This window comes from Marmota monax, unplaced genomic scaffold (assembly GCF_021218885.2).
Source record: "Marmota monax isolate L192 unplaced genomic scaffold, Marmota_monax_Labrador192_F-V1.1 WCK01_AAM20220418_F8-fsc00024, whole genome shotgun sequence".
NCBI classification, from domain to species: domain Eukaryota; kingdom Metazoa; phylum Chordata; class Mammalia; order Rodentia; family Sciuridae; genus Marmota; species Marmota monax.
Window position 1 is genome coordinate 1,618,858 of NW_026695224.1, and position 16,221 is coordinate 1,635,078.

The 16,221-nt window shown below is 35.4% G+C and overlaps 1 protein-coding gene across 2 annotated transcripts in view; it reads right to left on the reverse strand.

The window, feature by feature from the left end:
- Nucleotides 1–9,439: 9,439 nt before the first annotated feature.
- The window catches only part of Itfg1 (integrin alpha FG-GAP repeat containing 1), a 254,097-nt gene continuing 247,315 nt past the window's right edge, over nucleotides 9,440–16,221 (reverse strand). For both annotated transcript variants that reach the window (XM_046435181.2, XM_046435182.2), the window contains 2 exons: nucleotides 12,983–13,100; nucleotides 9,440–10,870 (listed from right to left, as the gene is read on the reverse strand). In XM_046435181.2, coding sequence (XP_046291137.1) covers nucleotides 10,811–10,870; nucleotides 12,983–13,100 — 178 coding nt within the window. In that variant the 3' untranslated portion in view covers nucleotides 9,440–10,810. The remainder of the gene's footprint in view (nucleotides 10,871–12,982; nucleotides 13,101–16,221) is intronic.

A 16,221-nucleotide genomic window follows, 5' to 3' on the forward strand; every position in this document is an offset into this window, starting at 1 on the left:
CCGCGCTGCCTTTGCGCATGTGCCCGCCCCCTCCCCCGCCCGCGTGCCCCTCGCGCCCCTCCCCGCCAATCGCTTCGCGAGCCCGCCCGCGGCCTCGCGCCCTGGGATGGCGTCGCGCTCTGCCGGTGACCGTTGGGGTGGGGGCGGGGTGAGGCCACGGCGGGCCGCCGCCTGGCAGAGGCTGGGGGTGGATCGCCGCTCCAGTGGGCGGGCGCGGAGGGTCAAGCCCAGCCCTTACCTCCGCCGCCGCAGAGCGCCGGGGGCAGCAGATGGAGTCCTCGGTGTCTCCCGCCCTCACCCACCTGCCGGGTCTTCTTGCTCCCTCGCAGGCTTCCAAACCTTGGGTCCCCTAGCAGCTCAATTCAAGGTGAAAACTTTGCTCAGCTCTGCTGGACCACCTGCCCGGGTCAGGGAGGCGAGGGTCCGGGCAGAGGGGAGGCTCTCAGAGTCCTTAGCGCCAGGTGAGTTAAGCGGACCAACGGTAATAATTACTGAGGGTTCCTGAACGCTTACTAGGTTGCCGGACACAGCACCACGCACTTTCCATATCCACACTTTAAATCTTCCCACCCTCAGAGGATGGGAAGATCCAGACAGGAGAGGTTAAACCATTTGTCCAGAGCCAGTGAGCAGGCAGGCAGAAGTGTAAATCCCGGGTATCTGCCTCCTGGATAATGCCCTGCTGATGGGTGGTTAACTCGACTGATAAAAATCTCCAGATTTGCCAATGACTGTCGTTTGTGGTGTTATCCTCTTTTATTTTCTCTGTAGCACTTGTGCTCTGAAATTACCTTGCTTGTTTACTTATCTCCTGTGTCTCGCTAACCCCTATCCCATTAAAATAGAAGCTGATTGAGGGCAAGGAGGCTATGTTCCTTATTTCACTCAAGGAATACTTATTGGGGAGAAAACAGTCTGGTGTTGGGGAAACAACCTTGAGTCAGACTTTACCATATAAATAGATTGTTTGTACCTGAATCTGACACACAGTAGGACCTGTTGTCTAATAAATTATTGCTAAGGACAATGTCAGGCTACCGAAAGAAATATTCCAAGATTGTCAAGGCCTTCTCTCTTTCCTTGTATCCATCCAAGAAAAGCACAAAACTGCAAGTAATTCATAAGATTTACAAGTGAAAACATATCCAACACCAGTGAATATGAAGGTGTTTGACCCTTTGCTGTGTGCTGTGTTGGGTTTTTATAAGCTGTGTCTAAGTTTGGGTTTCTAAGGACAATCACAGTTAAGATTGTACACAAGAACCAACTAGTAAATAAAGCAATTAAGACCCCTTTCCACAAATACAGTAGGTGGCATTTTGGTAAACTAGCACAACAAAAAATAAGGCCATTGGGTAGATAAAAATTTGAGAGGAAGGGGCCCTTTGAACATCTGGAACAATAAAAGGTTCTTAATGCATAGTTGTTGACTGAAGGAAAAATCAGCATGTGTGATGTCATCAGAGAATGTTTCATGAAGAAGGTGACACACAAAGAATGGGAAAGCTTTAGATGGCAAGTGGAGAGGAGAAGGTGGAAGAGCACAACAGGCAACTGCAGGGGTGAGCAGTTTTATTTTTGGTAGTAAAGATAAGGTTACTAGAGGGATGCAGTTGGCCTTGAGTATCCAGGGAGGATCAGTTCCAGGACACCCTCCCAACCCCCAATCTCCCATGGATACTAAAATCTGTGAATGTGAAAGTGGTGTAGAATTTGCACATAAACTACATGTATTCTCTCATGATTTAAACATCTCTACCTTACTTCCAATACCTAAGAGTGTAAATGCTATGTAAATAGTTGTTAAACTGTATCGATTAGGGAATAATGGCAAGGGGGAAAAAGCCTGTACATATTCAGTATAGACACGATTTTTTTTAATATTTATTTTTTAGTTGTAGTTGGACACAATACTTTTATTTATTTATTTTTATGTGATGCTGAGGATTGAATGCAGGGCCCGGCACGTGCTAGGCAAGCACTCTACCACTGAGCCACAGCCACAGTCCTACAGAAACGATTTTTAAAAAATTGTTTTTCAGTCAGTTGCTGCTTGAAACCTTGGATACAGAGCCCTCAAAATTCAGAGGGCTGACTGTATTTACTTGAATGCTAGGTGAGGAGTTTGTACTTGATTCACAAGACCATAGGAATAGCTTTTAATAGTGGAATAGTAGAGTTCCAGAAAAAATTAATCTGGCCTTAAGTTCAGTTGAGGATGACAGATAAGAGAAACCATAGTAATTCAAACAGTAGGTATATAGTATTTCTTCATTTAGCTTAGTAGCTTTTATTAATAGTTTCATTTTTATAAAAACTGAAAAGTCTTTTCTAGCATGTGGGCTTGGGAGTAGATTTCAATTGGGAATGTTCATTTTGTGGCTCCCTTTTCAGGCACCTATCTCTTAGCCATACTGGTATAATTGTAGTAGACTTTTTGAGGAATGTAGTAAAGCACAGATCATAGCTGAGACTACTGTGTGGCCATATGTTAGCTAAATCAAAAGGAAAGCAGTTTGCATATCTCTCAGCTGGGGAGTTCTGTATTTGAATTATTATTTTGTAGGAAGACCGCCCGGTAGCACCCAGTCTGTTCCCACATTACTTGCCAGTTTTCAGGTGACTGGGAACTCTGCTTTCATTGCACCCTGCCCCATCTTCCAGGCTTCAAGCTAGCTTTTCCAACTTGTCACAGAATCATGCCTATAGTTTAAATGTGGTTTTCCCTGACTAAATCCCATGTAGCACTTGAATGGTGCTGCATGGCAATGACTTATTAGAATGAGTCATTTTTAAAAAGCTTTTTATCTCAATGGTTATGTACTTAATAGATTTTTGTTGTCTTTCTTTTTTGCTATACTTTGGCAGTTTGAAGATAACCTACAAAAGCTATCTCTATGTTTAGAGATTCTTACTGACTGAATGTTTGTGTTTCCTCAAAGTTCACATGTTGAAGTCCTAACCTGGAGTGGGGCTGTATTTGGAGATAGGAGGCCATCTAATTACATCTAAGGAAGTAATTGGGTTAATTGAGGTCATAAGTGTAGGGCTGCTCTGATAGAATTAGCATCTTTATAAAAAGAGAATCCAGAGAGCTTGTTCTCTGAATGTGCAGGCACAAAGAAAGGCCATGTAAGGACATAGGGACAAGGTAGCCAACCATCTGCAAGCCAGAAAGAGAACCCCCATCAGAAACTGAATTGCCTGGTGCCTTGATCTGGAATTTCCAGCCTCCAGAACTGTGAGAAAATATAGTCCATCATTTAAGTCTATAGTTTTGTGTGTCAGCCCAAGGTGACTAATAGGGGTATAACTAAGGAAGACAAAGGAATTTATTATCAGCCAAAATTTGATATACAGAAAACTATTTTTACTAAATCACAACATGGGTTTCAAACTGCTTTTCTGATATTGTACAATTTATGGCTACAGTAATGGTGAAATTTAGTGAAAGCCAAATGGTCTTGGTGTGTAAAGATTTCATTGTTTATTATACAACCGTAGAGTTTTTGTTTAAGCAAAGAAAAGAGGAAGATTATAAAAAGGCACTGTATTGGTCTGCTTGGGCAGCCATGACAGAATACCATGTCATGGGTGGTTTAAATAAAAGATTGTTGTTTTCTCAGAGTTATGGAGGCTGGAAGGCTGAGATCAATGTGCCTGCAGACTTCATTTCTTTTTTCTTATTAAATTATTTATTCTAATTTGTTATACATGATGGCAGAATGGAATTCATTTCATATAACACATATAGAGCACAATTTTCAAGTCACAAATTGTTCACAAAATATTTTCACACCATTCGTGTCTTCATACATATACTTAGGGTAGTGATGTCTAACTCATCTACCATCTTTCCTACCCCCTTGCCCATTACCCCCTTTTCTCTCCCCTTTGCCCTATCTAAAGTTTCTCCACTCCTCCCATGTTCCCCCGCATTGCCATTATGAGTCAGCATCCTTATATCAAAAGAAAACATTGGGCCTTTTGTTTTTTGGGATTGGCTAACTTCACTTAGCAGTATATTCTCAACTGCATCCAATTACCTGCAAATGCCATGATTTTATTCTCTTTTAATGCTGAGTAATATTGCATTGTATGTATGTATGTGTGTGTGTGTGTATGTATGTGTGTGTGTATGTATATATATATATATATATATATATATATAAGTCCTATCCATTCATCTACTGAAGGGCATCTGGGTTGGTTTCACAATTTAGCTGCTATAAACATTGATATGGCTGTGTCCCTGTAGTATGCTGTTTTTAAGTCCTTTGGGTATAAACCGAGGAGTGGGATAGCTGGGTCAAATCGTTCCATTCTAAGTTTTCCATACTGCTTTCCATGCAGGCTTCATTTCTATTGAGGGCTTTTTCCTGGCTTGCTGATTACCACCACTGCATTGTCTTCATGTGGATTTTACTTTTATGTGTACTCTTGTGTCTCTTTTGCTTATTTTAAGGACATCATTCCTATTGGATTAGGTCTCCACTGCCACAATCTCATTCAACCTTAATATCATCTCCTTAGAGGCCTTATCATCAAATACAGTCATATAGGAGGTTAGTGCTTCAACATACGAATTCTGGGGAGTACATGATTGAGACCATAAAGTACACAAAACAAAATTATCTTTCTCTGTTAATGCTGTTGAAGAAGAGCTCCTGCTAGGGAATCAAAAGGAGTTATTTTAGTAATACTGTCAAATAAACTAAAATTTTTACTAAAATTTTTCAATCTTATCAGGCATATGTCAAATGGTCAGGTAAATTTTCATCATCTGTTTACTTCATGCTTAGATCTATTTAGTTGAAATAAATACTGATTTATTAGTGTAACATGAAACTGTAGTCTTAAAGTATATAAATTTTAATGTAGATGTCTGGGAATGATAATAGATGACAATAGAAATTTTTTATAAGTTCAACTTAATGGCTTGATGAACTGTAAGTACTAGTTGATATACATATGCTATTTAATATTGGTTTGATTAGAAGGCATATATTCTACATATTGTTATTCAATTCTTATAATTTATTTGTAAGGAATGTATATCTAAATTATAATATTAGGAACAAAGCTCAAACTTTTGTGCTATGAAATACATAATTTAAGATTTATAAAGAAACTCATTTCTAGATATGTGATCTACAAAGGGATCTTTGAAAAATTTTACAAGATTTTAAAAAGTTACTAAATAAATATTAGAAATGTAAATTACTAAATATATATTTAGAAATGTGTCTAAAAGAAGTATGTATGCATGTATCAAGAAATGAAGCATTGGGCCTGGGGATATAGCTCCAGGGATACAGAGCTTGGCTAGTTCTGGATTCTAGGCTAAGAACTGTGAGAAAAAAAGAAAAACTAAAACAGAAATGAAGTACCATCCATACTCTGAAATATTCCTTGTGCCTCTGCCTGATGATAATCTCCCAGTTCCCTAGAGTTCATCACTGTTCTGAATTTAATCATTTCCTACCTTTTCTTTATGATTTGATACCTGTAAATGCATCTTTAAACAATATATTATTTTCCTATTTTTGAACTTATTTAAATAGAATAATTGCTGTATGTATGCTTCAGTCTTGTTCAACTGGCTTAACTTTGAGATAAATCTGTATTGTATGCAGTTGTAGTTCTTTAAATGTCATGGCTGAATAATGTTTCATTGTATAAAAATCCATGTAAACAGACAGTTTATATCTTTTGGCCCTTATGAATATTGCTATGAACTTTTAAATTTTTTGGTACCAGGGATGAGCCTGGGATACTTAACCACTGAGTCACATCCCCAGCCATTTTCATTTTTTATTTTAAGATATTATCTTGCTAAGTTGCAGAGGCTCATTGAAATTGTGATCCTCCTGCCTTAGAAAAAATTTCCTTTATGTATTTGTGCTTTTTGTGTTCTGAATAAGAAGTCCAACCTCTCTTCAGGATTGCAAAGTTATTTACTTATATTAAGTACTAAAAGCTTATAAATTTGCATTTCACATTTAGTTTAAATCTATCTGGAATTGATTTTTCTGTGTTAGGGCACATCTAATTTTAGTTCTCTTATTAATGTTCTCAACCTCATTTATTGTTAAAAAGTTGTGCTTTTTATTCTTTTCTAAGGTGTTACACCTGTATGTAAGTCTGTGTCTGAACTGTCTAATACATTCTGTTGGCCTATTTGTCCATTCATCAGTACCACACTCTATTAATTGTAAGTTCATATGAAGTTTTAATATCTGGTAGGACTAGTTCTTGTTCTTTTTCAAGATTATTTAGGCTACTCTTGGCTCTTTGTATTTCCATATATACTTTACAAGTAGGTTATTAAGTTCAGCATTAACAACAACAGTAACAAAAAAGTCAGTGGGATATTAATGGAGTTGGGAAGGATTTAACATCTTTTATAATTTTGAGTATTCCTATCCATGAACCTGGTACAGATGTGCATTTGTTGAGGATTTCTTTAGTGTTTTTCAGAGAAGTTTGATAATTTACTTTATAGAAGTGTGTTTATATCTTACGTGATTGACTTTTTTTTGATATTGTTATGTTATCTGTTTTAAAATCTCATTTTGTTACTGAGTATGCTGGTATATAAAAATAGATTTGATAGAAATAAACTCTCAAAACTTTTTTCCAGAGTGGCTTTACCATTTGTATTCCCGCTAATAATGTATGAGAATTCCTGTTGTTCCTCATCCTTGTTGGCACTTGAATTCTTATTCTCTGTTTTAGCCATTATGATAGATGTGTGTAGTGGTATCCTTTCATGACTTTAATGTACATTTTCTTCATGGGCACTTTTATGTGTTTATTTTCTATCCATATATCATTTTGGGTGAAGTGTCATTAAATTCTGACCCACTCTTAAATTGGGTTGTTTTTGTATTGTTGAGTTTTAAAAGTTATTTATACATTCTGGATATAAGTTTGTTGTTGGATATGTGATTTGCAAATATTTTCTTTGCCTATTTAGTTTGAATATCCATTCTCTTCAAAGTGTATTTGGCAAAGCAAATATCTTTAATTTAGATCAGATCAAATTTATTAATTTTTTCTTTTGTGGATCATGCTTTTAGTATCATTTCTAAGAACTCTGCTTAACCCCAGGTCATGAAGATATTCTTCTATGTTTCCCTCTAAAAGTTTTGTAGCTTTACATTTTATGTAAGGTTTACAAGCTGTTTCAAGTTAATACAAGGTATAAATTCAATTTTCTTTCTTCCCTTTGCATATAGATATCAATTGTTCTGACAGCATTTGTTGAAAATGCCTTCCATTGAATCATTTTTATACCTTTGTCAAATATTGTATAGTTATCTTTGTGTGGGTCTATTCTGGACTCTATTTTATTCCATTGACCTATGTGTCTGGCTTGATGAGTATAGTTTTATAATTAACAAGAAATCTGGTAGTTAGATTCCTTCAACTTCATCTTCTTTTTCCAAATTGTGTTAAGATATTCTAGCTCCTTTTGTCTTTCATATAAATTGTACAGTAGTCTTTTTTTTTGTCTACAAGAAATACTACTGGGATTTTGATAGGGATGGGGTGAAATCTATAAATCACCTCAGCAAGTGTTTACATCTTTATTATGTTGGGTTTTCACATCTCTGAATAGTGTCTTTCCATTTAAGTCTTCCTTGATTCTCCCATTATTATCTTTTTTTTAAAAAATATTTTTTAGTTGTTGATGGGCCTTTATTTTATTTATACGCGGTGCTGAGATTCGAACCCAGGGCCTCACACATGCCAGGCAAGCACTCTACCACTGAGCCACGATCCCAGCCCCTCCCATTATTATCTTGTAGTTTGTAGTTAAACAAATGGATCCCTTGCATGCTTTGTTATATTTCTACCTAAGACACTCATTGTTTGGATCTTATTTTGAATGACATTTTTAATATATTCATTTATTTGCTTTTAGATAATTTGTGTGTGTGTGTGCACTCGCGCGCATTGACCTTTGTATCCTGCAATCTTGGTGAACTCATTTACTAGTTCATTTGTTTGTTTGTTTTTTTGGTACTGGGATTTAACCCAGGAGCACTCAACCACTAAGCCACATCCCTACCCACTTTTTACATTTTATTTAGAGATAGGATCTCACTGAGTTGCTTAGGGCCTTGCTAAGTTGCTGAGGCTGGCTTTGAATTTGATCCTCCTGCCTCAGCTTCCCAAGCTGCTGGGATTACAGGCATACAAAACTGTACCTGGCTCATTTGTATTTGTATGTATGTGTGGGCTCTCTCTCGTCTAGGGAGGAGATCCATAAAACAGGATAGAGGAGAGTGTGGCTGTGCAGTCACGAATCAAGACTGCCAGATACCAAGCTGGAAGCAGATCTGATTTTATTGCGTAATTACCATGTATATATACTCAGGCAATAGCTAAGCAGATTATAGGCAGCCATGGATACAATTATTTGCCAACTGTCTTTGTAGCAACCAATCAAGGAGTGGGCCATGGAGCAAGCGCTGTGACTGCAATACCAGAACTCTGCCTTTGGGGCCATTTGCAGCTCAAGTGCCTAGCAGGAGGGGAGTAGTTTTGCCACTCAGGCACGCTTAGAGTAGGCCACATAGGCAGTACTCCGCGCACCTGTCCCCACATGTGTATGTAGATTTCTTGAGATTTTTCTGTATACCATCATCTCATCTAATAGGGAACATTTTGATTCTTCCATTCCAATCTGTCTTTTATTTTCCTTTCTTGGCTTTTTAATTCTGGTTAAGATTTCCACTAGTATTTTAGAAAGTATTAGTTATAGGGGGACATCCTTGCCCTTGGTCCTTTTATGTACAAACAATCATTTTGAACTCTCCTTTAAGGTAGGTATCACACTTAACTATCCTAGTTTACAGATGAAGAAATCCAAACTTGAAGAGCTAAAGTAATTGATTCAAAGTCATAAAATGGGGCAGTTGGGCTCTGAATTCAGTTTTGTCTGACCTCAAAGTCTTGTTTTCTTTGCACTACAGTATTCAAAATTAATATAAACATCTTTGTTACTGATTCTCAGTGTTGTGGCAATTTTTTACTTGCTGTCTCTTAATAAATAATATTAAAAGTTGTGTTTGGAGACACAGAAATAGTATTATTATCATAGACTATATTTTTGTCATTAACATTTTGTCTGTCATGCTATTCTTTGTAGACCCTGATTCTAAATAGTTTTAAGACTCATGCTTTATTAGTTGACAGATATGAAGTTTATTATCCTTGGAAATGTAAAACAGTGCATGGTTATAGCATTATGGGTTTATAGTGAATATAAGTAATGTCAGGAGAATCCTGCCTTGTCCCTGTCTCACAAAGTGGTAATGGGAAAGTCACCTTATCTTGGTCTTATGGTCCAGATAAGTGATTTATGTTCACTTAACCCTTGAGGACTCTTCATGTTCCAAAATAATTATTTCAAAACTCATCACAACACTTTGCTTCAATGAAGAATATTTATTAAGAAGACACATTCACATGCTCAGATAACAAAGTAAACTAATTTAATACATGCCACTTTCAGTGAACGATAAAGAAAAAAAATAACATGAAGAACGAAATTGTTTTCAGAGAGATTTTATATTTTGGAGCCATTACATGTCCGTGTGCACATTAGAAAATTATTATCCTTAATATATGAACTTTTTTCTCAATCTAAATTTAAGTCTTTTAAATTTAATTTTGGCAAAAGGAAGTTCATAGTGTAAAATTTGCATTCAAGTCTGAATGTAAATTATCAACTGTTGCAAGCCTTGAGAATAGAAATTCGATTGAAAATTTGTATTCCTAGATGCTGTCTATAGCAGGTTCCTTTGAAGAAATAAAATGTTCTTCATTGTCACATGATGATTAGTTTTTCAAATAAAAAATTTTAGGACATATTTATTCTTGGGTAATACTATAATTTTTAGTTAATTTATGATCAAGAAAATTTTATGTAAGATATAAACCACCAAGAATTTTAGTTTTCCAAAGAATGTGATTTCTTCATGCTTAAAAGTAAAATTCTATCAATTCTATATATTTTTATAATTATTTGTAGAAGTCTAATAAAATCACCTAAAATAGTAACAATGACAGCTGCTATGTATTGAGCACTTTACTCTGTGTTAAGCACTGAGCTTAAACACTTTATATACATTATCCCACTTACTCTTTTCAATAACTTAAGCGAGTAAGTATATTAGTCCCAATGTATAAACAAACCTAGGCTTACAGAGTTTAAGCAATAGCCAAATTCAAACAATCACTTTGTAAGCTGTGGAACCAGGAATTTAAGGCAAGTCTTACTGTGATTCCAAAGCAAGAGTACTCAATTATATTGTATGCCATCATTGAGCCCCCTGAACTGCTGTGTTGAAGGTGAATGTTTAATAACTTTAATCTGTGATACATTTGCAAAAGTAGAGTTTGCACCATTAGAATAAGAAACAAGATCAATTCAAGGGGAACAAAGAAAAATCCTGCTTATTTAAATATTTTTATTTATACATATTTTTTCTATGATTACCCCAATAAGATTATAAATACATAAACACCAAAGTACATGCAACACATTCCACAAAAGAACAAAAATGCACAGTAGTACTGAGTAAATAATTTAAATTACTGTTTACAAAGTGCTTTAAAAAAAAAAGACTTTGTGAGACATTCAGACTGTATTTATTTTAATATCTTTCAATAATTACCAAGAGATGCATCATTTATAAATAATATTCAAAATCCCCTATTTTCTTCTATAGGCCAGGATTTAGTATTTCAGCTAATCAAATGAATAGTCATTCCATTATGTAATATTAAAGCCAAATCACATAGCATCAAAATGAAACCGATGGGCCTCTTGTCGTTTTTCTCTATCATCTGCTTTCTGAAAAAAGAATTTTAAATTAGTTTATAAATGATAAGAAAACGTTAAGAAGACTCATTTCTGAAATAGAAGTGATTAATTTCTTAAAAAGCCCTCCCTCAGCAATTAGTAGATAATAGTTGTGATTTTATAATACAATAATCTTATGAAATATTTTTGTAGTTTATAGTAGCTACTTTATAATCAACGATCTACTAATTAAATTTAAAAATCAACAAAAATGTTACTTAGTTTGTTTTGTTGTTTGTTTGAAAATAAAAGTTAACACTTGATTCTATAAGGATAGAATCAACTATTCTATTTTTCTCCAATTCAACACTGATATTAATAAATGAACTAAACTAATTACATTAAAGTATATTAGTTTTTGTTTTTTTGTTTGACCTATGGATTTAGCAGATATTTATAGACCCTCTGCTCCCAGCAATGTATTATGCTCAGTATTTTGAAGAATTAAAAACCCCTCAGTTTTGTATTTTGTTCTCCAGGAACTTAAAGCCTCAGGAAAAAGAAGCAAAACATATTGTACTTCAGGATACAAGGTGAACAATGTTACTTCTAAGAGAGAGATTACTTCTGGGGTTGAGTGATGAAAGGGAATGCTTTGAAAAGACAGCATTTTTGGAAATGAGGTTTAGGAAGGGAGTACAACATGAGTGATCATGAGAAGTCTAGAAGGAAAATGGAATGTATGAAAAGAATAAGGTTGGAAAAGGTATATTGGAAGTAATATGAAAGCCAGGTTAAGGAATTTACACATTTTAGGCAGTGGATAGTGCCCTGAGGTTTTTTAGCAAGATAGTGTTATAATTAAGGCTAAACTTAATGAAGAACAGTCAGATAGCAGTTTGATAAGTGGAAAAGGAAGAGAATGAAACTGGAGAGGCCAGGCGGGATATAATAAGGGGCTGAAATGAAGAAGTGGTAGTAGGAATGCAGAGCAACAAAAAAAAAATTTTTTTTGGGGGGGGGACCTATACTGAAGTGTTTCATCTCCAAGCTATACCCCCAACTCTTTTTATTTCCTTTTTTTTTATTGAGACAGGGTCTTGCTTTGCTGCATGGGCTGGTCATCCTGGAGATCCTCCTGCCTCAGTTTTCTAAGTCACTGGGGGATTATAGGCATGAGCCACTGTGCCTGGCCTGATGAGATTCTTAGTGGAGGCAGAATCAATAGGGCAATAGATTAAATCTTGTGAGTAAAAAAAAAGAGAAGATATGAACTTTAGAATACTGATTTTGAGGTGCTTGTAAGATGGAAAGAGACCTTTAGAGAGAGGTGAGGGCTAGGAATATTTCGAGTTAATGACTGAAGCTATTATTAGATGAAATTGGCAGGGGAAGTGTAGAAAGAGGGCTTAGGGCAGATACTGTGGAAAGCCTGCCCTGAGAGAAAGGGAGAAGGCAGCAGCCAGCCTAGGTGAAAAGTTGGTCAAAGAAGCAGAACTACAGTGCCACCAATGATACTGTGTATCTATTTTTTGCCACAACATTATAATTGCTGTAAGCCCACAATCAGATGTCCTGAAAAATTGATGAAATTAATTTCCTTTCTTTCATAGGTCAAGAGCTGTCTTAAAATTTTAGACTATGTTCTGATAATTCTGGTCAAAGTACACAGGATGATCATTGGTCTTACCTCAAGCTGCAGTCTTAAAGTTAACTAAATATATAATTTTATATTACTATTTTTGATATGTAAAGAGTGACTTTATTTTCAAATGATAAATCTATGAATACTTATTAGAAAAATTATCGTGTTCTCTTTTTTGTAAGTTAAAAGAGAAGCTAAGAAAAAACAGTACTTTTAGTTAACAAAAATGATTATGATTGACATGATAATCCAAAGAGAGTAGGTGTAACAACAAAGTGTTTCTCTTTTGTGACACAAAGAAGCCCTTTTATTGGGGTCATTATTGGGATGAAATTACTAGTTATGTATTTAGTACTTTTTTGTTTTTGTGGTGCTAGGGTTGAACTGATGGCCTCATACATGCTAGATATGCACTTTACTATTAAGCTACATTCTCAGCTCTTTAATGATAATTTTAAAGAGCAATCAATACATATAATAAATTAACCAAAGTTAATGTTTCATTTAAATAAACAAACCTTTTCTTGCCAATGTAAAATGCCAATTATAGCCAAGATGAAGACACAGACACCAATGAGAGCTATAGCGGTAAGTAGCACAATATTACTTGGTGTAAGATATAGTTTGGCACTCCAGCTGTAGATAAAAACAGACAAATTAAAATTACAAATGTTAACTTAAAGATAAGCTTAAACTGAGATCAAAAAGCAAAATAGCTTATTAAGTGATAAAATGAGCCATTCATTAAATAACTCACCCTCCTATTCATTAACTATAAGTAAAACAAAAGCAATTAAATTTAGAAGAGTGCTAAGACTATGACTCCTGCAGAGTTCATATTTTTGTTAGAAGCTAGGTGGAATTTTGTTTTTTTTTTTTTTGGTCTGATGCTAGGGATTGAACCCAGGGCCTCATGCATGCTAGGCAAGTACTTTACCATTGAGCTATACCCCCAGCTACCTGAAGTAGAATTTTTGATGAGATATTTTGATATTTTTCTTTTTCCAAGTTTGACCCTCTAAAAATTATTATTACTTTTTGTGGTATCAGGGGTTGAACCTAGGAGTGCTCTACCACTGAGCTACAACCCCAGCTGTTTTTATTTATTTAATTTACTTTATAGAGATAGTCATGCAAAGTTAAGAAGGCTGGCCTTGAACTTGTGGTTCTCCTGCCTCATCCTTTGGAGTATCTGGGATTATAGGCATATGCCACTGTGCCCAGCTAAGAAGTATTATTAATTTATCAAGGGTACTTTGGATGAGCAAAGACATCGTTTTCACATTTTGACTGACCTGCTAAATTTGAAACCTGAACTCTTAAAGATATGTGGTCATGACTTCAATAAAGTTTCTGTATCATTTTTTTTTATTGACCCTTGCCTACACATGCAGTATGACCAACTGAAACAACTGTATACATAGACGGCATGTGCAGGACTCGCCCCATTTCTGTGTCTTGGTTAGAGGGTTTACATTACTATAATGATTTTTATATTGAGAACAATGATAAAATCACCTTCAGTCCTTCAATGTTAATGTCAACAAACAGGTTAAAGGTCATCAACATAAACATAACTAGTTCTTCTTGCCTGAAACAGTATATACAACACAACTTATATATACAACACAACTTATAAACCCCGAAAAGCTTAAAGCCAAGATCTTTATCACCAACACTGCAGGGGGTTATATACATAGAGCATTTTGTTCTCCATGGAAACAGAAAATGGATATTTTCATTTCAAAAGTTTAATAAAGGTAAGATCATTCTGAAGAATAGCAAATAGCTATTGATATATTTTGGGATAATTAAAATTTATTGATCCAGAAGGTAGATTCTAGTCAATAAATATTAAAATATACCTCAAACTAAAATCAATTTGATTTTTATTATGTACATAAATTTGAAAAGAACATTTCCTCAGAAAGAGCAAGATAAATTAGTTGAGGAACTCTGTAGATTGCTCATATTTTAAAAAACAGTTCTTTCATGAGATATTTTGGGTTTTGCTTTTTAAATATATATTTTTTAAAAGTCAGTAACAGACACAAGGTAAATCCTCAAGGCAGTTGCTTGTACCAACTATCTTGCATACATGAACATATATACATAGATACCTTTTAGATCACAGTGGTTGTTGATTACACATACTTTTTTGCATTCTTTTTTTTCCTTACCATTCCATGGCAGTAAGAATGAGTCATGATACTGTACTACATAGAAATACCTATATATAGTTTCCTGCTTATTATCTATTTTCTAATTTTTTAAATAAATTTCATGTATAGAAATATGAACCAGGCCTAGGTATGTATGGTAGTGCATGTCTGTAGTCTCAATTAAATGGGAGGGTAACTTGAATCCTTGAGTTCAAGACCAGCCTAGGCAACACTGACTCAAAACAAAACAAAATGGAACCAAGTTTCCAGTGAAACAGTTTCTATTGATGTTGAAGCATAATGCTGTAATAAAGTTTGTTTTCTCCAACATTTTGGTTCTAAAGGCCATATATCTGTCATAAAATTACGTATAGATGTGCTGGTAAACTTGTTCTCTGCAGGGTAGGGGGAAATAGAACTGATTTATGGCATTTGCCAGTTTTCAGAGAGTAAATTCTCCTACAATAACTGATTTTAATGTGACTTCACTGAATAGAAATGGAAAAAGATGCACACAGTTGTTGAGGTGTCATGAGATGGTCTGGTCTAGCACACCACAATAATACATCTCATCCAAAAACTTAATAAAGAAAAAGGCTGAGAGTGTAGCTTTGTGGTAGAATGTATGTTTGGCATACACAAGGCCCTGGGTTCAGTCCCAACCCAGGGGTTGGAGCAGGAGTTGGGGGAAGACAAAAATTCCTATATTTTGAGAATAAATGTAATAAGCAGGATCTTACTGATAGAACAGAATCAATGTAATTAAAAACTTAACAGATAAATTAAGGATTTAAAGTTAAATGCTATCTCAAGAAAGGAATGCATGCTGATAATAAGAATAAAAACATTTACCTACTATGTGCTTGGCACTGTGTTAACTATTTCGCATCCTTATCCTCTTAAGATAGGTGTTCTATCTCCCATTCTATAGACACAAAATTTGGGCCATAGAGAGCACAAAATATTAGCTCCCAATCTCACAGGACATCAGTGGAGCTGAGTTTTTCTAGTCTAGGTCTGTTTGGCTCTGAAATTTGTGTGCCCAATTTCTTGGGATGTATACTACTTTTCAAAGAATTTAGTTAAAAGATCAGTACTTATTAAAAAATGAACCATCTTAAGGCTGAAGTCATATAACTCAGTGGTAGAGTGTTTGCCTAACAGGTCTAGATCTGATCCCTGACACTCAAAACAAAAACAAAGCCAAAACAATTTAACATCCTGAAACATTAGAATTTATGAGTAGTAAAACAAAGAGTAATTCATTTAAGCAGAATATATATATATATATCCTTAACTAATTAACCTGCTATTTTTCTAATAGGATTGGATTTGTTCTTCATGAAAAATGTCAGAGACCTTTTGTTGTAGGTATGTTCAGTCATTTAAAATTTGCTGTAAGCAAATTGAGTGATGAGCATTCTTAGGAACATAGCAGGAATGTGGGTTTCTTTGTGTATGTTTATATGTGTACAGTGCTGGGGATCAAACCTAGGACCCCTAAGAATAAGAAAATTTTAGGGGCTGGGTGTGGCTCAGTGGTAGAGCACTTGCCTAGCATGTGAGAGGCCCTGTGTTTGATCCTCAGCATCACA